General features: G+C 36.0%; 1 protein-coding gene across 1 annotated transcript; it reads left to right on the top strand.

Moving 5' to 3' along the window:
• Positions 1 to 203: 203 nt before the first annotated feature.
• eogt (EGF domain-specific O-linked N-acetylglucosamine (GlcNAc) transferase) lies at positions 204 to 21,900 on the top strand. The gene is given in 17 exon segments (XM_079843810.1): positions 204 to 283; positions 2,775 to 3,013; positions 3,236 to 3,336; positions 5,409 to 5,517; positions 5,754 to 5,848; positions 5,990 to 6,094; positions 7,406 to 7,512; positions 7,599 to 7,690; positions 7,692 to 7,703; positions 11,360 to 11,452; positions 11,542 to 11,613; positions 11,905 to 11,991; positions 15,974 to 16,042; positions 16,230 to 16,291; positions 16,361 to 16,480; positions 18,622 to 18,724; positions 20,445 to 21,900. Coding segments are annotated over 16 exon segments (1,569 nt in total). The 5' UTR covers positions 204 to 283; positions 2,775 to 2,818; the 3' UTR covers positions 20,592 to 21,900.
• Positions 21,901 to 22,903: the final 1,003 nt, after the last annotated feature.

Below are 22,903 nucleotides of genomic sequence, written 5' to 3'. Positions count from 1 at the left end.
TTGTATTTTAAATTATATAGTAACAATTATTATCATCTGCTTTAATTGGTTTTACAGCTTTATTCATGACTAATAATTACAGAGATATTTTTTTGTAGTTGTAATTTTTTGTAAAGTAACAAAGTTACAAATAGTATTGTTGTTGTTTACTGAGCATTCTTGCAATTCCTCGTGCGCCCTCTTGCGGTTTTCTACAGTAGCACATGCCGGCTGATAGTTTCCGGTAGTATGGCGACTGCATCCCTAAATGTACCTTCTGCCTGTCCTTAGTTTCTCCAAGGAGGTACGCAATTATATATTTTTTTTGTTATAACTGTGACTATTCATCTTAACTTATTTAGAACTACTAAAAGAGAACAACGTTAATTTCCTCTTGTGTGTGTAATGCATATGTGTTTTTGCGCTGGATATAACTGATGGTGGGACAGCTGGAAGAGCCTCTGACCCTGGCAACGTGTCAAGTCTTTGTGGTTGTCGCGGTCCCCACCTCAGCTTGCACTATTATTATTTTTGTTATGTGTTATTTTGGGGTCGTGGTGTGTCGGTGCATTTGGGTATCACGCTTTGTAGTTTGACTGCTACCTTTAACAAAAGAAGAAGAAGAAGAAGAAGAAGAAAAACTTGTGCAGATTTCACCAACTTTTACCATATATGGACAGGAAGAGTTTTTAAAACCCAGTATGGTACATTTACTCTTCTGTAGGGCATTTGCTCCATAAAGCGAATGGGATTGGAATACAGTGCGCCTTTGTTAATCTGTTTGATCTGCCCTGTCTAGACAGATCGCATTAGACACTGCATTTAGAAGAGACGAATATAATAGTTTTATAGATAACATCCCCTGGTAGTCTTACAGTTATTTTTTACTACTGTAAATCATAAGTAGTTAAAAAGGGCATCTCTTTTAATTAATTCCAGACGTTTGTCAGAATATTTCTGTCATTGTGTTAAATATCTTTTAGTACACAGCTGTGCTTGTAATTCCAGAAATGTTATAGTAGCATTTTGGTGTAAACTATGCTTGTCGCGTTGATTTGTGCAAATATTGCTCAATTATCAGGTTAATTTGGACTTCTACTGTCACATTTGCACAATGTGGGCGTGTTTTTTCCCCCACTGGGTTTTAATTATGTAATCTGTAATTACTTTGTCATAGTTACAAGGCAACACAGCAAAGCAATTAGTCATTTCCCCTTACAAAAAAGTACCATAGCTTCTAACTAAATAAAGATAAAAAAAAAAAAAAAAAAAAAAAAAAAAAAATATATATATATATATATATATATATATATATATATATATATATATATATATATATATATATATATATATATATATATATATATATATATATATATATATAGCCTATATATATATATATATATATATATATATTTATTTATTTATAGTAGGCCAGGCCTATGTTAATTTATTAATGTTTTGTCATGGAATCTCATGACTTATTTTTAAAGTCACAAATCCTATTTTATGTTGTGGTTGTGATTATCTGCTAAACTATTATTTATATAAAATTAGTCTTTAAAAATAGTCTTTAAAATTAGTAATTTAATGTCTGTCTGGCCTGTCCCACATCAGAAGTCTTGATTGGTTCAATTGTATCCAAAAATGTAGAACAATGTCATCATTTTGACATGATGTATGTTATTAATATTGGATTAAATTAATTTAAATAACAAATTTTTGCACAAGTAACATCCTATGAACCGTTTCTACACACTGTAAAAATTAGTTATGACATTACATTTTACTTATTTTTACATTGCAACTCCTCAAAATAAGTTAAGCAATTTTCAACTTTTTAATAAGTTATACAAGATTCAGCTAATGTGTTTAAGTAGGTTTTTTTTTTTTTTACAGGGCAGCCTGACGAATTTTACAGAAATTGTAACGTTGACTGCATTGTCAAGTTCAAACATTCAAAATTGTCGCTCAAAGTTATTGTACGGGAAAAAAAGATACAACTTTTTTTTTTTCATTTATATAAATTTTTTTTTAAAATCAGTAACTACAAACCAACATAGTAATAGTTGAATTCATAGGTTATATTTTATTTTATTTATTTATTTATAATTAATTTATGTGATTGATCAGTTATTGTCTGATTCCATTCAAGTACTTTGTGGTAATGAAAAATAATAACAAACCGAGGCAGGCATTATGACTAATTAGAAATATTTGATGATCTTACAGAGCATTTTTTTATGTATCTTATCAGAAAATATAATTTCATAATGATTTTAAATAGAAATCCTCACTGTTACTGTTCAAAATTAGTTATCAACTCATATCAGAGTATATGCATGACCATCTTTTCTGTAGAATGTGCACTTGTTTTTCTATTAATTTCCCTCAATCCTGGCCTTAAAACAATGGAAGGAAAAAGGTCACTAATATTTCCTGTGGTATAGGAGTTTCACATTGGAGGAAGATCCGTTCATTTGCAGGTTCCCACACTGTTGTTACTTCCAGAGCTTTGGTGTTTGTCCTCCCCGTAAACCATTAGTTCTCTCTCTCTCTCTCTCTCTCTCTCTCTCTCTCTCTCTCTCTCTCTCTCTCTCTCTCTCTCTCTCTCTCTCTCTCTCTCTCTCTCTCTCTCTCTCTCTCTCTCTCTCTCTCTCTCTCTCTCTCTCTCTCTCTCTCTCTCTCTCTCTCTCTCTCTCTCTCTCTCTCTCTCTCTCTCTCTCTCTCTCTCTCTCTCTCTCTCTCTCTCTCTCTCTCTCTCTCCTCTCTCTCTCTCTCATAAATGATTGCAGGTGGTGAGAGCCAGTGTGGTTCCTTCCATGTGGCTTGAGGGACTATGTTGCTGCTGGTAGCTCTGTGCCTGGCCTGCACTGAAACCATCTCTGCCACAGACAGCGGCCAGAACAGCAGCCGCACGCCACAGCTGGACTACAGCAGCCTGGCGCTGCCTCAGCAGCATATTCCATTCTTTCTGCACAACAACAAACCATTGGCCGAACTCTGCAAGGAGGACCCGCTTTGCCCTTTTAAAGTAAGCTATTTCCTTTTGTTTCTTGTGGAATGTTTGCTGAAGTTGGGTTAGAAGTGAGTGGGATATTTTTCTGAAGACATTGTCATACATCGGTTATAATGGTGGACTTCTTTGTAGTATAGCGTGTAACTTTATCACTAGTGTTGTGGATATGCTTTACTGTCGTTAGATGATTATAAACGGGATGTTCTCTTAGCTCTATGTCTCTGTTGGCTGTGACAGGATGCTCTGTTGCTCAAGAAGTCCTGCTGGGGGTATGAAAAGAGCTGCTCCGCTGAGCACAGATTCAGCTATCCTGTGTGCACCAGTGTTGACTCAGGATGGTATGCCTTTCTTCACTGACCTACATTTTTCTTTAACACCTTTATGTTTTCCCACTATTCATAACCATATAATTACCCATGCACACTACATTGCTGTAGGATACCCCTACGGCCACAGATGTATAAAAGCAAGCACCTAGACATGCATTTGTGAAAGAATGGGTCGCTCTCAGGAGCTCAGTGAATCCAAGCGTGGTACAGTGATAGGTTTCCACCTGCAATTGGGAACAACAGCAACTCAGCCACGAGGTGGTAGGCCACGTAAAATCACACAGCGGGGTCAGCGCATGCTGAGGTGCACAGTGCGCAGAAGACACCAACTTTTTGCAATCTAGCTACAGACCTCCAAACTTCATGTGGCCTCCAGATTAGCTCAAGAACAGTGCGTAGAGAGCTTCATGGAATGGGTTTCCATGGCCGAGCAGCTGCAGCCAAGCCTTCATCAAGAGCAAAGCAAAGTGTCGGATGCAGTGGTGCCAACTGTGAAGTTTGGTGGAGGGGGGATTATGGTGTGGGGTTGTTTTTCAGGGGTTGGGCTAGTTCCAGTGAAAGAAACCCTTAATGCTTCAGCATATCAAGACATTTTGGACAATTTCATGCTCCTGACTTTGTGGGAACACTTTGGGAATGGCCCCTTCCTGTTCCACCATGACTGCGCACCAGTGCACGAAGTCCTGACCTCAACCCAATAGAACACCTTTGAGATGAATTAGAGTGGAGACTGTGAGCCAGGCCTTCTCGTCCAACATCATTGCCTGACCTCAAATGCGCTTCTAGAAGAATGGTCAAAAATTCCCATAAACACACTCCTAAACCTTGTGGAAAGCCTTCCCTGAAGAGTTGAAGCTGTTATAGCTGCAAAGGGAAGGCCAACTCCATATTAAACCCTACGGATTAAGAATGGGATGTCATTAAAGTTCATGTGCATGTAAAGGCAGGCGTCGCAAAACTTTTGGCAATGTGTTGTATATGTATGTAAATAGGCAGGGCAGCAAAAACGACAACTGTCATCATTTACTCAACCTCAAAACTGAAAGATCGGAATTTGTGTAGAACACTTTTTGTTGGAGGTAGCCATTGATCACTGTCTATTTTTATTGTATGGTAAAGAGCAGTTTTTAAAATATCTCCTTTTGGGGATGACAAACATTTGGTACGACATGACAGAATTTATGTTTTTGGTTTTCTACTGTTCAATAGCCTGGGGTCGGTAAGATCGTTTAAGTTTTTTGAAAAAAGCCTCTTTTGCGCACCAAGGCATTTATTTTATCCAAAATACAGCTATAATACAACTGTAAAGTTGAATTTTCAGTATAATTTATTTGCAGTCTATAGTGTCACATGATCCTTCAGAAATCATTCTAATATGCTGATTTGCTGCTTAAAAAAAACATTTCTTATTATTATCATTGTTGAAAACAGTTCCACTTCTCAATGTTTTTTTCTTCAGAATTTTTTTATCAATAGAAAGTTCAAAAGGACAGCATTGATTTGAAATATAAATATTTTGTAACATTATAATTGTTAAAAGTTATAAAAGTATTAATTTCTTTAAAATAAAAAAAAATCATTGACCCCAATATGTATAATTATTACATGAAATAAGCCTATTTTGAACTAACAATGAAGAACAATGAAACAATTTTTTAACAGTATTTAATTATGAATCTAGGATAATGTAAATGTATAAATATACTGCTGTTTAGTAATCGTCAATTAATCTTTATTCATAATGCATTAATTAACATTAATACATACAACTTAACATTAATAATGCATTAACTAATGTTAATGAATTTAACTTTATTGTGAAGTGTTGCCCAATTATGCTAGTTCCATAAATTATTGTGGATTACACTTATTTTTTCACTTTGCACTGCAAACCCTGTTTACCGTGGAAAGCAAAGTTGTGTTTCTTTAATCTAATGCTAATACAAGCTACCACAAGTTACTAAGATTTGAACACAGCCTGTTTTCCTGTTTTCGCTCAAGCACTTCAAGGATTTGACCTTCAACACAAAGACTACTTTTATCCACTCCAAATAGTGCTACTGTCTGTCTTCTTTCTTTAGGGCAGGCTCTATTCAGGCCGCCCAGGAACTTTTCTGGAAGCAGGCAGATTTTGGCTATGTGAGGGAGCGTCTCAGTGAGATGAAGACATTGTGCAAGCCGTCGAGTCCTGTGAGTTTCCCTCTTCTACCTCACTTTCCTCTCTGCTCTTTGTTCACCAAGCCTTCAACTCAGTTGCTTCGTCTTTACCGTGGTAAAGCTCTGATAAAGTTCGTGCCTCACCTCCAGAGCTTTGAGCATGAGCACTGAGCTTAAGACATAATGGCTGTTTTAAATGTTACTGCTTCAACATGTCCAAACAATCCTGGGAACAAACTTGCAAATACAAGTTTGACATTTTTTTAAAGGGTGATTCCTCTCTGAAGTGCTCCAGTCATATGCGGTTCTGCAGGGCCACAAACCTGTACCTGGACCTGAGGAGTCCTCGCAGAGGTCATGAGAGGTCAGTGACCCCCTCTAGGGTCGTTGGAGGTCAAGGAAAAACCAAAACTCTGTGAAATTGTTTTCTTTCTGGCAGAACTGCGAGAACTTCCTGTCTAAATGAGTTCTCTTTCTCCATCTCTTTTCCTCTCTGACACTGCAGGTATAAAGAGGATTTCCTGGAACAGGGTGAGATCGGTGGTCACTGCAGCCTTAACAGTAAAGCACTAGCTGCAGAAGGGACACACAAGAGTCCTCTTCAGTCTTGGTAAATAACTTATGTCCAAATAAAAAAACTTAATGGATTATTTATTATATTAATATATTTCTTTACCTGTGTGGCAAAACATTTAGCAACTAAGATTGATAAACTACAGTTCAAAAGTTTGGGGTCATTAAGATTTTCAGTTGCACTTTATATTAAGGTGTCTTTGTTACAGTATAATTATATATTTAAGTACTGAGTAATAATGGTTATCTACATGTACTTACTATAGGGTTAGGGTAGGATTATGGATTGGTTGAGGGTTAGTTGCATGTAATTATACATAATTTACTGTTATTACTAAGGTAAGTACATATAAGATTTAATATTTATAAATTATATATTTTTATTCCAAATAAAGTTTTATTTATCATATAATCCTTACAAAATGTATCACAGTTTCAACAAAAATACTAAGCACCAGAATTGTTTTCAACATTGATAATAATAATAGTAATAATGTTTCTTGAGCACCAAATCAGCATATTAGAATGATTTCTGAAGGATCATGTGACACTGAACACTGGAGTAATGATGCTGAAAATTCAGCTTTGCCATCACAGGAACAATTACATTTTAAAATATATTCAAATAGAAAACAGTTATTTTACATTTTGAACAAATAAATGCAGTCTTGGTGATCATAAGAAACTTTTGAACAGTAGAATATATCTGCTAATGCCTCTTGACATTCACCCAAAATATATTTTTTGTCATTTACTCACCTTATGCCACCAAAAAACTTTTTTTTTGTTCGCAAAGGAGATATTTAAAAAAATGTTCATGCTACTCTTTTCCCTACTATAAAAATAGACAGTGATTAATGGCTACCTCCTACAAAAAGTGCCATAAAAGTGTCCCATATGACTTGTGAGCTATATTGCATTTAAAAAAAAAAATACATTCAATAGCTTTGATGGTGAGTAAATGATAATAGAGTTGTCATTTTAGACTATCATGCCTACAAAAAACGAATTAACGGTGCGAAGAAGCTTCTCATACAACGGCTGAGGGAGTGACAGCGTATTTTATATCTTTCTCTCTTCTGACCGACATAATCGCTCAATATTTTTTTCCTTTTTTTGGAAAGTCGTGGAAACTCTATCATAGATTTTTTTCTTTTGCTATTGGAGCAAATGGAAATACAAAAAAATATATTTGCTGTCATCTCTCATTCCCCACTATAGAAGTTTACCCAACTATGACGACTTTCGCTTCTGAGAACCCCGGAAATGTGAAAAGGATCCATACTTAAGTTTTAAGGTATAAAAAAGCCTTTTATGTACGTGTAACTTTTTGTTTATCCTCTCTCAGGTTTGCTGAATTGGAGACATACTCAGAGCTGGACTTCCACCCCCTAGACGATGGCCATTGTGATGTTATAATTGACAGACCAACCGTCTTCATGAAGATGGATGCAGGTAATCTTTTTGTGCGAATAAGTAAGGTTTTTTTTTTGTCTTTTTCGTTTTTTTAAAAACTTGCATGCTTCGCTTGTCTTTTGCAGGAGTGAACATGTACCATCATTTCTGTGATTTTGTTAACCTCTACATCTCCCAGCACCTCAACAATTCCTTCAGCCATGACATAAACATTGTCAATGTGGGATACAGTAAGTGTTCATCTCTCTTAAACACACAAACATCCTTTGCTTCTAATGTCTTCCAGTAAATCATCAACCGTGAGGGCTTAGAGAGTGTTTCTTACAAACACTAATCGAAGGTTTGTTGTTTAAACCGACTGCCAGTTTCAGGAGGTAAACAGAAAGATAAAAAGGAAACGGTGTGCTGAAAATAAAGTGTCTTACGAGAAAACCTTATCCTGCCTATTGTTCAGATGCTGGTATTTCAAGGGAGAGGAAGAGGGAAAATTAAGGGGGTGGAGAAAGAGGGAGACTTTTTTTTATGAAACAATGTGATCGACAATGCCAAATAAAATCCACCTTGTAATATTATTATATATTTATGTACTTGAGAGTTAAGTTTGTAACTGTGTATAAGGTTACGTTCACACTGTCAGTTTTGGGGATTGACAAATATACTAGAAAAGGCAGTATCCTAACAACTGTGTTTCATTTTAGAAAGAAATGTTATCGGTAAGGATTTTCAGTCAGGATTTAGAGTTACAAATGATTTGCTCTTATCATCTGATTGTTGTTGTATCTTTCTATTAGTGTTACTCGATCTTAATGCTGCATTTGATTCTATCAACCACAACATTCTTTTGAATAGACTCAAAAATTCTGTTGGCACTAGTGGAATTGTATTGGCATGGTTCAAATCATACTTATCTGACATTATCATTTTGTATCAGTAAACAAAGAGCTGTCATATTTATCACAAATTCAGTATGGAGTACCTCAAGGCTCAGTACCAGGACTGTTGCTTTTCATCTTTGGACTGTTGCCAGGACTGTTGCTCAGCTTTGTACATGCTACTCTTGGTAGATATAAGGAAGCCACATTTGTATTAACCCATTTAATCCCAAATTTTTCCCAGACACAAAAATATCCAAATCATGTGTCATTAGTATCCCTTTGAAACAATCAATCATAATTTTTTGAAATTTTCATGGAAAAGTGTGTGAAAAAGTGTGTTTTATGATCGGTCACAATTGTGACCGGTGGGATACTGTGTTGTATCAACCATTGTATTGATTTAATATAGGACTATTTGACCTGTGCAGTGTGTTTGTGTGTGTTTTTGTGTGTGTGTGTGTATGTTTTTTTGTTTTTTTTTGTTTTTGTGTGTCTGTGTGTGTGTGTGTGGGTGTGTGTGTGGAGATCAGACATCAGAGGAGACGTGACCATGTGTGAGTGTGTGTGTGTGTTTGTGTATGTGTGTTTGTATGTGTTTCTGTGTGTGGAGATCAGACATCAGAGAAGACGTGACCGTGTGTGTGTTTGTGTGTGTGTGTGTAGATCAGACATCAGAGGAGACGTGACCATGTGTGTGTGTGTAAGTTTCTGTGTGTGTGTGTGTGTGAGTGTGTGTGAGTTTCTGTCTGTCTGTGTGTGTGTGTGTGTGTGTGTGTGTGTGTGGGGAGATCAGACATCAGAGGAGACGTGACCGTGTGTGTGTGCGAGTTTGTGTGTGTGTGTGTGTGTGTGTGTGAGTTTCTGTCTGTCTGTCTGTGTGAGTGTGTGTGTGTGTGTGTGTGTGTGTGTGTGTGGGGAGATCAGACATCAGAGGAGACGTGACCGTGTGTGTGTGTGTGTGTGTGTGTGTGTGTGTGTGTGTGTGTGTGTGTGTGTGTGTGTAAAATTAGGTAGAAAGTAAGGTAGAACAGTTAGCCTATGTGTATTAGTATGTAGATACAATGGGTTATCCCACCGGTCACTATTGTTGCCGATGACATGTTTGTGAGTTCTATGACCACATTAAACAAAGTTGAGTAATTGCAAATGCATATATCAATACTAGACACCTTAAACAAGATGTGTACCAAAAATCTATAAATCTAATCTTTATGTTAACATACTTTACCAGCCTTTTCTTTGGGAGCTTTCCTGCTGCCATCCTCTTCTCTTGGCACAAACAGGAAGTAAACAGCTCTGGTCATGTGACAATTTACAGTAAACATGCGACACTGCATATATTTCATTGAGACCCTTTATTATTTCAATATCTGCTGGAAATGCATTGATAGATCATTCAGTAACATTTTTATAGCCTTAGAAATGAAAATTTTTTTTACGGTCACTATTGTGACCGGTGGGATTAAATGGGTTAAGGACTGACAACTGTGTTCTGTTGTTGTGTGAACGTGGCCATTTTGTCTAGAATTTGAATGGTCTTTTTGGATTTTAGTTTCAATAGTAAATTATGAGAGATTAGGAAAATAAGGATTAGAATCTGTAATCTAATCCAGTTTAAAGGGATAGTTCACCCAAAAATGAAAATTCTGTCATCATTTACTCACCCTCAAGTTGTTCCAAACCTGTATGAGTTTCTTTGTTCTGCTGAACCCAAAAGAAGATATTTTGAAGAATGTTTGTAACCAAGCAGATAGAGCAACCATTGACTACCATAGTAGGGGAAAAATACTATGGTAGTCAATGGTTGCTCTATCTGCTTGGTTACAAACATTCTTCAAAATATCTTCTTTATGATAAAATGACGACAGAATTTTCATTTTTGGGTGAACTATCCCTTTAAGAAGATACGTTTAGTAGCGACTTTTAGTTCCTGTTCCTGCACAAAAAGGCCATAAGTAAACAAATATCCTTCTAAAAGGTCTCGTCAATATAGCGAATAAATAACGTAATGTTAAGTAGAATTAAATAGTCAAAGCCTTCTTGCACTGGATGTGCTGGTTTCAGCCTCATTACTGGCTGCAGTGGCAGTCACGTCCTCATCTCATAAATCAAACACTTGCGATTCATCAACTACCTGCTAATGCACTTGCATTCATGTAAAGTAGCCCTGTTGACATGTTTGGGTGAGTAAAGGCAAAACACACAAGATATAGTACCTTCAATGCCCTTTGATGGCGATATCGCTTCTTTATAGCAGAAACAAACTGCTGTAGAAAAAGTTAGGTGCCATGCAAAATGTAATGTATAATTGCATTACTCAACACAAATGTATTGGAGTAAAAAGTAAACTTACTTGTTCAAAAATGTAGTCAAGTAGAGAGTAAAAGTTGCAGATATCTTTGATACTCAGTACAACTACAAAGTAGTCAAAAAGATACAGTAACTAATTACATTTACTCAAATACTTTACACCACTGTTAAAAGGTTAGGGTCAATAATTATATATATATATATATATATATATATATATATATATATATATATATATATATATATATATATATATATATATATATATATATATATATATATATTTATATATATATATTTTTTTTTTTTTTAAATAAATTAATGAATGCTTTATTTAGCAAGGAAACGTTAAATTGATTAAAAGTGACAGTAAAGACATTTATAATAATTATTATAATTTTTTAAAATTCAAATAAATGATGTTTCTTCAGCAGCAAATCAGCATATCAGAATGGTTTCTAAAGGATCATGTGACAAGGAAGAATCGAGTGGATCAAGTATCCGCGTATACTAAATGAGGCAAGGGTGTAAATTTACATTCAAGCTATTTTAAAGGCACGAGGAAGTTATTTTCACAGGAAAAAAAACATTTGAATGTGTCATTTTGATTATCAAAGATGAGTTTTAAGAGATAACATTATTGACTGCAGAGGGACTTGTATTTAAAAAACTGTATTTAATTGAGTTGTTTTGTCTGTCAGAGTATGTATGGATATGGAGACCTGTTCAGTGAAACTTGGCGGGCTTTCACAGATTATGACATCATTCACCTCAAAAACTTTGACTCCAAAAGGGTAAAATACTTTTACTCCACATCACTAGTTCACACTTTTATCAGCATCTGAGTGTTTTGATGCTATTTAAAAGTATGTGTTTTTCACAGGTGTGTTTCAGAGATGCATTTTTCTCTCTCCTACCGAGAATGCGATATGGCCTTTTCTACAACACCCCTCTTGTACGTATTCTTGTCTTTGCATGCCTATGTTGCTCTCACCCCCCCCCCCCCCCATTTAGCATTTGTTCTTCTCATCATGTTCATCTGCTGTCTTCTGTCTATGTTAATGCATCTCTGTGTGACATCTGTGGATGCTGTGCGTGTGATATAGAATATTTGCCTTGTGTGAGACTGAACTCATCTGGTGCTGTCGCTCAAATCATCCTCATATTAATGATTGTGTGCCTCTGCCTTCTGTGTGCAAATGACATGTAGAGAAGATTTAACTGACAGATGTGTGTAATTTGATAGATCTCTGACTGCCACAGTGAGGGGCTGTTCAAGGCGTTTTCCCAGCATGTCGTTTATCGACTCAATGTCCCACAAGATGGACCGAAGGTAAATATGCTTGAACTCTCTCTCTCACACACACACGTACAAATACTGATCACGATTTGATTCCTGTAATCTAATAATAGAGACACAGTCATTCTTTCTGAATCAGATACTAATTTATCTGTGTTTGTTCAGAAAAACAAAAAAGAGTGATTTCACAAAGAGATTATGTGGTTATGAGCATCACACTTTACAATTTAATACAGGAAACTGTTTATATAATGCACAACTTGTTTACATATACTATATAACATAATTTATGCACTATATTAGCTGTTTTTCTCCTGTGCTAATTTTGAAAGTGTGATGCTCATAAAATCACATAACAATCTCTTTGTGAAATCACTCTTTCCTGATATTATCAAAGCACAAATAGATATAAAAAATAAATAAATATTTTAGTTGTACTTTATAATATTTTTAATTATTATAATTTTAAATAAATAATAATGATAATTATTTATAAATTAAATGTTTATTATTTTATGTATTATTTCTATTTAATTTAATTTAAATATTTTAATTTCATATTATATTGTTTATTTTATTTTAAATATCAAATTGATTTGAATTCTTATACTTTGAAATAAATAACTTTTAAATTATAATTGTATATTATATAATTTATTATATAATTTTAAATATTAGATTCATTTTATTTCTTATCAATTTAAATAACTAATTATTTTATCATTTATATTATATTATTTATTGTTTTATTATTAATATTAAATTAATTGTAATCCTTATGCTTTTAAATACAGAAATATTAAATTATAATATTATAATGCAATATTATAGCCATAGTTTCAATATTGTTTGCCACAGGCTTTTGTGTAGCAATAATGTTTAGATTATAGTCACACATATATATAGTGCAACCGGAAAGTATTCACAGCGCTTCACTTTTTCCAAATTTTGTTATGTTACAGCCTTAAACCCATAATTTTTTCCCTCAGTTATACAAACAATATCCCATGATGACAATGTGAAAGAAGTTTGTTTGAAATCTTTGCAAATGTCTTAAAAATAAAAAACGAAAAAATCATATCATGTACATACAGTTGCAAGAAAAAGTATGTGAATCGCTTGCAGAATCTGTGAAATGTGAATAATTTTAAATAAATAAGTGAGATAAGATTGAAACGCATGTTATTTTTTTATTTAGTACTGTCGTGAATAAGATATTTTACATACATTTTTTTTACATATAGTCACAAGAAAAAAAGAATTGCTGAATTTATTAAAATGACTCCGTTCAAAAGATTATGAACCATCGATTCTTAATACTGTGTCGTTACCTGGATGATCCACGGCATTTCAGGGTGAACTATCCCTTTAAGAGCCAGGGAGTTAAATCAAGGTAAATTGTATTTAATTTGTCTTCTGGGAAACATGTAAGTATCTTCTGTTGCTTCTGAAGGGCAGTACTAAATGAAAATAAAATGATATTTATACAAAAAATATAACCCCCACACTTAATGCATTGTGTTTCCTTCTGGAGCATCAGTGAATGTTTGAACCTTTTTTAATAGTTGTGTTTGAGTCCCTCAATTGGTGTGAAAAGATGGATCTCAAAATCATACAGTCACTGCTGGAGAGGGTTCAAATATGCAAAAGATGCTGGAAAGCTGAAGAATGTGCAGGACCTGGAGGATTTTTCTGAAGAACATTGGTCAGTTTAACTGCTCAGGGTAAACAAGGGGCTCATGAACAATCATCAGAAAACAAAAAAAACAGCCGTGGATCATCCAGGGAACGACAGACAGCACTGAGAATTAATGGTTCATAAACTTTTGAACTGGTGTATTTTAATAAATTCCGCTATTTTTTGTCTTGTGGACTATATGTAAAACATTTTTAATGTAAAATATCTTATTCAGCACAGCACTAAATAAAAAAAATAATGCATTTTGCATCATCTCTTTAATTTTGTTAAAATAATTCACATTTTCACAGATTCTGTAAGCGGTTCACATACTTTTATTCACAGCCTTTGTCATGACATTCAAAATTGAGCTCAGGTGCATCCTGTTTCCACTGATCATCCTTGAGATGTTTCTACAACTTGATTGGAGTCCATCTGTGGTAAATTCAGTTGATTGGACATTATTTGGAAAGGCACACACCTGTCTATATAAGGTCTCACAGTTAACAGTACATGTCAGAGCACAAACCAACCCATGAAGTCCAAGGAATTGTCTGTAGACCTCCGAGACAGGATTTTATAAAGGCACAGATCTGGGGAAGGGTACAGAAAAAAATTCTGCAGCATTGAGGGTCCCAATGAGCACAATGGCCTCCATCATCTGTAAATGGAAGAAGGTTGGAACCACCAGGACTCTTCCTAGAGCTGGCCGCCCAGGCCAAACTGAGCGACCGGGGGAGAAGGGCCATAGTCAGGGAGGTGACCAAGAACCCAATGGTCACTCTGACAGAGCTCCACCATTTCTCTGTGGAGGGAGGAGAACTTTCCAGAAGAACAACCAAATCTGCAGCACTCCACCAATCAGGAAGATATGGTAGAGTGGCCGGATGGCACATGACAGCTCACCTGCAGTTTGCCAAAAGGCACCTGAAGGACTTTCAGACCATGAGAAACAAAGATTGAACTTTTTGGCCTGAATGGCAAGCGTCATGTCTGGAGGAAACCAGGCACCACTCATCACCTGGCCAATACCATCCCTACAGTGAAGCATGGTGGTGGCAGCATCATGCTGTGGGGATGTTTTTCAGCGGCAGGAACTGGGAGACTAGTGAGGATTGAGGGAAAGATGAATAAAGCAATGTACAGAGACATCTTTGATGAAAACCTGGTCCAGAGCGTTCTGGACCTCAGACTGAGGTGAAGGTTTATCTTCCAACAGGACAACGACCCTAAACACACAGCCAATATAACAAAGGAGTGGCCCAGCCAGAGCCCAGACTTGAATCCGATTGAACATCTCTTGAGAGATCTGAAAATGGATGTGCACCGTCACTTCCCATCCAACCTGATGGAGCTTTAGAGGTAGCCTGGCTCCGCCCTCCTACGTACTTCCGCTCAATTTTCATTTCCCTTCTGTACATCGTCTGGGATTGCGGTATATTCTCTAGTTTTCTCCGGTCAAATTTTAACAGGTCCAATCAGCGTACAGAGGGAGTGGCTGAGAATGATGATGTTGATGTCGTGCGCTAGTTTGAGATGACCAAACGTTTGCGATTGGTTATGGCAGACCCAGAGTGGCTCTAGGCAGATCCAATAGTTTTAAATTTCAACAGAGTTCTGGCCTTCAAGGAAGTTAACGCTTGTCAATGGAGAGTGGCCAGACTCAGTACAAATTAAATGTACGAGAGTCTGGGAGGACCAGGCTACTTGAGAGGTCCTGCAAAGAAGAATGGGAGAAACTGCCCAAAAATAGGTGTGTCAAGCTTGTAGCATTATACTCAAAAAGAATTGAGGCTGTAATTGGTGCCAAAGGTGCTTCAACAAAGTATTCAGCAAAGGCTGTGAATACTTATGTACATGTGATATTTTTCGAATTTTATTTTTAATAAATTTGCACTTCTTTCACATTGTCATTATGGGATATTGTTTGTAGGAAATTGAGGGAAAAAAAACAATGAATTTAATCAATTTTGTAATAAGGCTATAACATAACAAAATGTGGAAAAAGTGAAGCGCTGCACTGAACTTATAGTTTATTCATTGTCATGATTGTACCATCTGCCACTAGATGGCACTGTTGTACAAGTTATTCCTTCACATTGTCTTTGTCAATGAGGGAGCCCAGTTCTTTCTCAACACACATATTATGTACATTTACTTCCTTTTTAACCACCTAAATAAAGGTTTAAATAATACATTGAATGTTTGAATATATTTTGAAAATTTATTATGTACTGTATGTTACAAAATGTATAGCGAAATACCAAAATTGTTATACAAAACATATAAATGTGCTGAGATATGTATGAAATCTGTGATGTCCTTTTGCTCTGTCAGGAGGGCCAAATCCGTGTCACTCTGTTGGCAAGAAGCACTGAGTACCGTAGGATAATAAACCAGCAGGAGGTGAATGCTCTTTCTCTCTCTCTTTGCTCATCATTGATTTATCACTCTACTTCCTTAACTGCCCATTTAAACTCTTATTTGCTGAAGACCCCTGCTTGGTAAAAAGCCTCGATTTACTTGGCCTCTGTCCACATGAGTGTGAGGTCTCGTTAATCACCCTCTGAATCCCTGCTGTGTGTGTGTTCAGCTTATCAATGCCCTGAAGACTGTGCCTTTATTCGAGATCAAGCTGGTGGATTACAAATACAAGTGAGTTATTCTGTCTTTATTGTTTTTTAATGAAGCGATTGTATTCTGAAAGCTGATGTGTATTCTTAGAGAGATGCCGTTTTTGGAGCAGATCCACGCCACACACAACTCTGATATCTTCATTGGGATGCATGGAGCCGGACTGACCCACCTCCTCTTTCTTCCCGACTGGGCCGTCATATTTGAATTGTATGTAACTCTCTGCTTTCTAAGTCGAGCTGTCAGTCTGAGGAATGTTAATACTTCTTCATTCCACTTCACTTTTAAGTTTTAGATGCACTTTAAAACCCTCAGAGTTTATGTAAACGGTTATTTTTGACCGTCTGCAGTGTTTAAATCATGTTTATACCAATTTGCCGAAGTAATACTTTTTGAACATGTTTGTATTAATTCAATTCACTTCACATTTATTTGTATAACGCTTTTCACAATACATATTGTTTCAAAGCAGCTTCACAGAAAATGAGTATATAGAAATGTACATATACAAAGCACACATTTAGTTGACAATGTATTATTAATCAATGTAAAAATTTAAGCCACAAGCAATGGGCTCAGTGAAGTAAGAATACACGTTGTTAACAATGATTAGGGTATGTAGAAAATTGAGCATGGGTGCGTGTTGATGCAGAGCTGCGTCATCTGAAGTCCTCGCAGGTGTTGGAGTCGTCTCTTCACAGGTGATGGTCATCTGAAGTCTTCATAAGAGGCTGGATCCAGACTGGAGCTGACGGACTCTCTAGTTACCTCGGGATGGGCGTCCCGAGATAAAACAGAACAGGAAAATAATTAGCGTAGCATTAAGCAAAGACAATCATGTGCACTGATATAACTGGAGTACAAGATTATGAGATGCATTATGTGAATGCTTGGCTAAAGAGATGCATCTTTAATCTATACTTAAACTGGGAGAGCGAGTCTGAGCCCTGAACATTATCAGGAAGGCTATTCCACAGTTTAGGAGCCAAATGTGAAAAAACGTTCTTCCTCCTTTAGTCCTTTAGTGGACTTCCTAGGTACTACCAGAAGCCCAGAGTTTTGTGATCTTAAAGAGCTACATGGATTATAGGGCAATAGAAGATCAGTTGTTATAAGTTTTTATTAACACAACTGAAAAGGTTAAAAGTTTATAGGAAACAAAAGTTATAAATTACAAATGTTAGAAGCATTAGCATCGACATTACGACATCCTAAGTAGAAATGACCAAGATATTTGAATGATGAGATGAAGTTGAAATTGAATATTGAAATTATGTTGCGATCATGACAAAGCAACAGAAAGCAATATTAATGCATGGCCTCTTAGAACTTCATTTTTGTACTAATCAAGGAATATTTTTCCAATAAATACTTTTAAAACACTTACGTTCAAAAATTTGGGGTTGATAAAAAATGTGTTTTATGTTTTCGAAAGAAGTCCCTTATGCTCATTAATGTTGCATTTATTTGATCAGAAATACATTTTAAAAATATTGTGAAATATTATTACAATTTTAAATAACTGTTTTTTATTTTAATATATTTTTAAAGTGTATTTTACTGAAATGTCAGTCTTCAGTGTCACATGATCCTTCATAAATCATTCCAATATACTGATTTGCTTCTCAAGAACATTTATTATTTTTGTCAATGTTAAAAACATTAATATTTTTATGGATATTTTTATTTTCAGGTTTCTTTGATGAATAGAACGTAAAAAAACTACCATTTGTTTGCAAAATTGTGTAACCTTTTAAATGTCTACTGTCACTTTTAATCAATGTAATGTGTCCTTGCTGAATGAAAGTATTAATTTCTTTCAAAAACAAAAATTGTACTGATCCCAAACATTTGTATGGTAGTGTACTTAAAACAAGAACTTAAAGCAAGAACCATCAATTACTTAAAATTGTTACAATTTTAAATCTTTATCTTAGCCACAGACAACCACCATTCTTGGATATTTAGGTTGCATTCTTGCTTAAAAAAAGTTTCTTTCTGTTTCACTACTGATAAATGAATCCATCACGACTCACTTCAGAGTGCTGTTTCTCCACGACACACCTATCAGCATGTGTTAAGACGGATTCCCCAGTGTGCATCTGACACCCATGTCATGTTATACATCTACCCAACTCTCATGTGGATGCAGTCAAGCTTCTGTGCTGTACAATGTACTTTTTAATGTGTGTTACGGAGGAGGGAAGCATCTGACTGTGTCTGTGCGTGTGTGTGACAGTGAAATACAGCCTAATTAAACAGTTATCCATCAAACTGAGTCTGCGGAGGCTTTGTGGGCCACTTCCTGCTAAGTTTGGGACATAAAGCATCCCTCTTTCTGTATTCCATAGGTACAACTGTCAAGATGAGAGCTGCTACCGTGATCTGGCCCGACTGAGGGGAGTCCATTACATGACTTGGCAGAAAAGGGACAAAGTGTTCCCCCAGGATAAGGTGAAGAGAGCACACACACACACACACACACACACACACACACACACACACACACACACACACACACACACACACACACACACACACACACACACACACACACACACACACACACACACACACACACACATAGCCAAACCTGTGCACCCCTGCCTGGATTAATTCCAGTTTATATAATTTCATTCCAGTATTCCTTTATACAGTACCAAAATCACATTCATTGTGAGTGATGTTAGTACCTTTAAACTAACTACATAACCTTCTATTAGAGAATTCTAATATATATTTCTCTAATAGCAATATATACCCACCGGCCACTATATTAGGTAAATCTTGCTAGTACCGGGTTGGACCCCCTTTTGCCTTCAGAACTGCTCCTTCGTGGCATTGTTTCTACATGGTGCTGGAAACATTCCTCAGAGACTTTGGTCCATATTGACATGATAGCATCACGCAGTTGCTGCAGAATGGCTGCACATCCATGATACAAATCTCCCGTTCAACCAATCCCAAAGCTGCTCTATTGGATTGAGATCTGGGGACCGTGGAGGTCATTTGAGTAGTGAACTCACTATCATGTTCAAGAAACCAGTTTGAGATGATTTGAGCTTTTTGACATGGTGTGTTATCTTGCTGGAAGTAGCCACCAGAAGATGGGTATACTGTGGTCATAAAGGGATGGACATGGTCAGCAACAATACTCAGGTAGGCTGTGGCATTTAAACGATGCTCAATACTAAATGGATCAAAGTGTGCCAATAAAATATCCTCCATACAATTACACACCTAGCACCAGCCTGAACTGTTAATACAAGGCAGGATGATCCATGCTTTCATGTTGTTTGCACCAAATTCTGACCCTACAATCGGAATGTCGCACCACAAAATGACACTCATCAGACCAGGCACTGTTTTTCCAATCGCCTATTGTCCAATTTTGGTGAGCCTGTGCGAAATGTATCATCAGTTTCCTGTTCTTAACTGACAGGAGTGGCACCGTTGTGTGTTTTCAAGGTCCTGCTTCAAGGTTCAAAGATGCTCTTCTGCAGACCTCGGTTGTAACGAGTGATTATTTGAGTTACTGTTACCTTTTTATCAGCTCGACCCAGTCTGTCGATTCTCCTCTGACCTCTGGCATCAAAACAGCATTTTTGGCCACAGAACTGCCGCTCGCTGGATATTTTCCTCTTTTTATGACAATACTCTGAAAACCGTAAAGATGCCACGTTCAAAGTCACTTAAATCACATTTCTTCCCCATTCTGATGCTCAGTTTGAACTTCAGCAGATCTCCTTGACCATGTCTACATCCCTAAATGCATTGAGTGACTGATTGTCTGATTAGATACTTGTGTTACCGAGCACTTGAACAGTTGTACCTAATAAAGTGACCGGTGAGTTGTACGAGTTTACAAGTTTAACATTAGTTACACATGTTTGTTAACATGAGCTAACAATGAGAAATATTTCTAAAAGATTTATTAATCTTAATTTATATCAATCTCAACATTTACTAATACATTATTAAATTCAAAAGTTATGACTGACCTGTTAGTTATATTTAATGGACCGGATCTAATATGAACTAACAATGAACATTTGTAACATTACAAATATAAAAACAAATACTGTAACTGATCATTGTTTGTTAGTATAAGCTGATAAAGTGTGTATATATTACATTATATTACATTATTTACTAATATTTTGTTCTGTCTCAGGGTCATCACCCTACTCTTGGGGAACATCCTAAGTTTACCAACTACACTTTTGACGTAGAGGAGTTCATGCGGTTAGTCCTTCTAGCAGCTGAACATGTGACCCGGCACCCGGAGTGGCGTGCAAAACAAGCCCGAGATGAACTGTAGCCTGTAAAACATGGTGGTCTTCTGCAAGGAGATAGATCAACACACTCCTACGAACTCTCTGCACTCTTATACTCATATAGCCATGCTAACGAAAAACAAATGGCTAATATGTGAAAGCACATTTTACTTTCAGAAAAAAGCATCTGCGCTGATCCTCTAGCTGTTACATTCTACACAAAGAGGTATCTAGTAGTAGTAGTAGTAGTACTTCATTGATCCCAGTTGGTTTTGGTTTGACTTATTTTGTGTGGTTTTGTACCTGCTCACAGGTATATGTGGGATTTTATTAGAGACTACACTTTTAAACCTGATTTAAGTGTAGCATTGTGAATGATTTCAAAATGACCATGGGTTTAATTTCAATACAGTTTATAAGACATCTTTAGAAAGCACTTTTCCCCCCGAAAAATCAGGTGATCAGGCTTTGGGTACTGAACTAATGGTGAGTCCACCCACATAGTTTGGTAGCATTATTTATGACAGTCAAACAACATTTGAAATCATTTGTTGGGCTTTTCAATGCATTAAGGCCAGGGAGATTACCTCATATTTATTACAATGTCAGTCTGGCCAGTTAAAATAGTAATTTTTTAATGCAAAACTATGTTAAGGGATTTATTACTCGTCTTGTTGCACACATTAAGATATGTCTTCAGTATTGCTTCATTTTATAAAATATTTATATCAGTATTATGATCCTCAGACCCTTAAAAAAAGTGTGCGAACAGTTGCAAAAGTCTGAATTTTAAGTTCTGAGTTTGAGTTGAAGTCAAAGTGTTTAACTAAATCCTATGATGATATTTAAATTGTGTTTTTGATAACATCTGTTTTGTATTTGTATGCATTTGGAAAATGAAATGAAGATATTTAAAACGTTTCTTGTGTACGAGATTTCATCATTCTCAAATACATTGAGAAATAATGACAAATACATAAAACGTTATTTATGGATATCACTAAATTTAGCCTTTATCATATATATAAGTCATTACAAGAATGGCATTCAGTGACTTAGCATTTGACTTATTTCTGCAGTTCTCTCGGTTTCACAATGTAAGACTTAATATGACAGCGAAAGTGCACTGGTTTGAGATCTGCTGTCACTGCCATTAATCTCTGCGACCTCAAAGCTCAAATCGGGGACTTGAGGACACAGGGAAAACCTATGAAATCATTACCTGTTAAAACAGGTTTATTTTTTATTTGAAACATTAATCTTTTTTAATACATTTACAGCTTTTCATGTTATATGTATAGCACCCAGAGACATGACAAAAAATAAAAAAAATTTCTTCTTCTTCAAAACACCCAAAATGTGAGTGTAATATTTGATCCATTATGTTAAAATGAATTTATATAAGATAGGGGTGTAACGATACCCTCATGTCACAGTTCGATACATACCAAGATACTGAACTCACGACACAATATTATTGCGATACCAAGACATATGGAAAAAAGGTTAACAAAAATGTACTGTTGATTAAAAATGCTAAATTTGGTGAAATGAATAGTATTGGACTTGGTGCTGGTAACCAAATGCACAGGACAATGGTGACACCGGAATAAAAATATTCATGATTCTGAAGAATTATTTTAGATGGATATGCTTGCACTTTGTCGCTGAATTATTTAAAATAATGTAGGCCTCTTTTTACTCTTTTAGACATTTGGCATCAGGACCCGCACATATTTCCCCATTGCAATATTATACATTATAGATATTCAACATTATACAGTAGTTTAATGTGGCCTAGTACTAACTCGCATAGTAATTTTCATTTTGGGTGAACTATTCACAATACATATTGTCACTATCCACGATACATGCTGTATTTTTGTATTGCGATATATTGTGACACTACTAATATATGATGGAGATGAAGACATGAAAAAATGTACCGAATAACAGAATAATCACCTTGACACGCTCTTGCACTTGTATATTGTGGCCGCTAGATGGCGGTATAACACCATTAATGATTCAGCATCATTTCTTTCGAGTGTGTCCATCAGACGCTGATGTCCCGTCTCATTCTCACACGCTGCATTCATCCTAACTGTAAGATGACTCTCTAAAGTTTGTGAAATGGCGTTCAATATAATTTTAAGACAATAGTTTTAACACTTTAACACTTTCCTACTGTCTTTTACCTCGTACGCTCTTGACAGAGGTAAATGATAAAGTAGCTAACGTTGCTTTCATTGTCTCTCGGTTGTTATAGAGAGGCTAAATGAGTATGTGCTCGAACACAGACAGTTTATTACAAACGGCGGGCTGCACTTGCTCTGTAATTACTGCTAGTAACAGG

The sequence above is a fragment of the Gobio gobio genome (genome assembly GCF_949357685.1).
Source record: "Gobio gobio genome assembly, chromosome: 19".
Taxonomy (NCBI): domain Eukaryota; kingdom Metazoa; phylum Chordata; class Actinopteri; order Cypriniformes; family Gobionidae; genus Gobio; species Gobio gobio.
The sequence above is the reverse complement of the archived record's forward strand: the minus strand, read 5'-3'. Positions and strand labels throughout refer to the sequence as shown.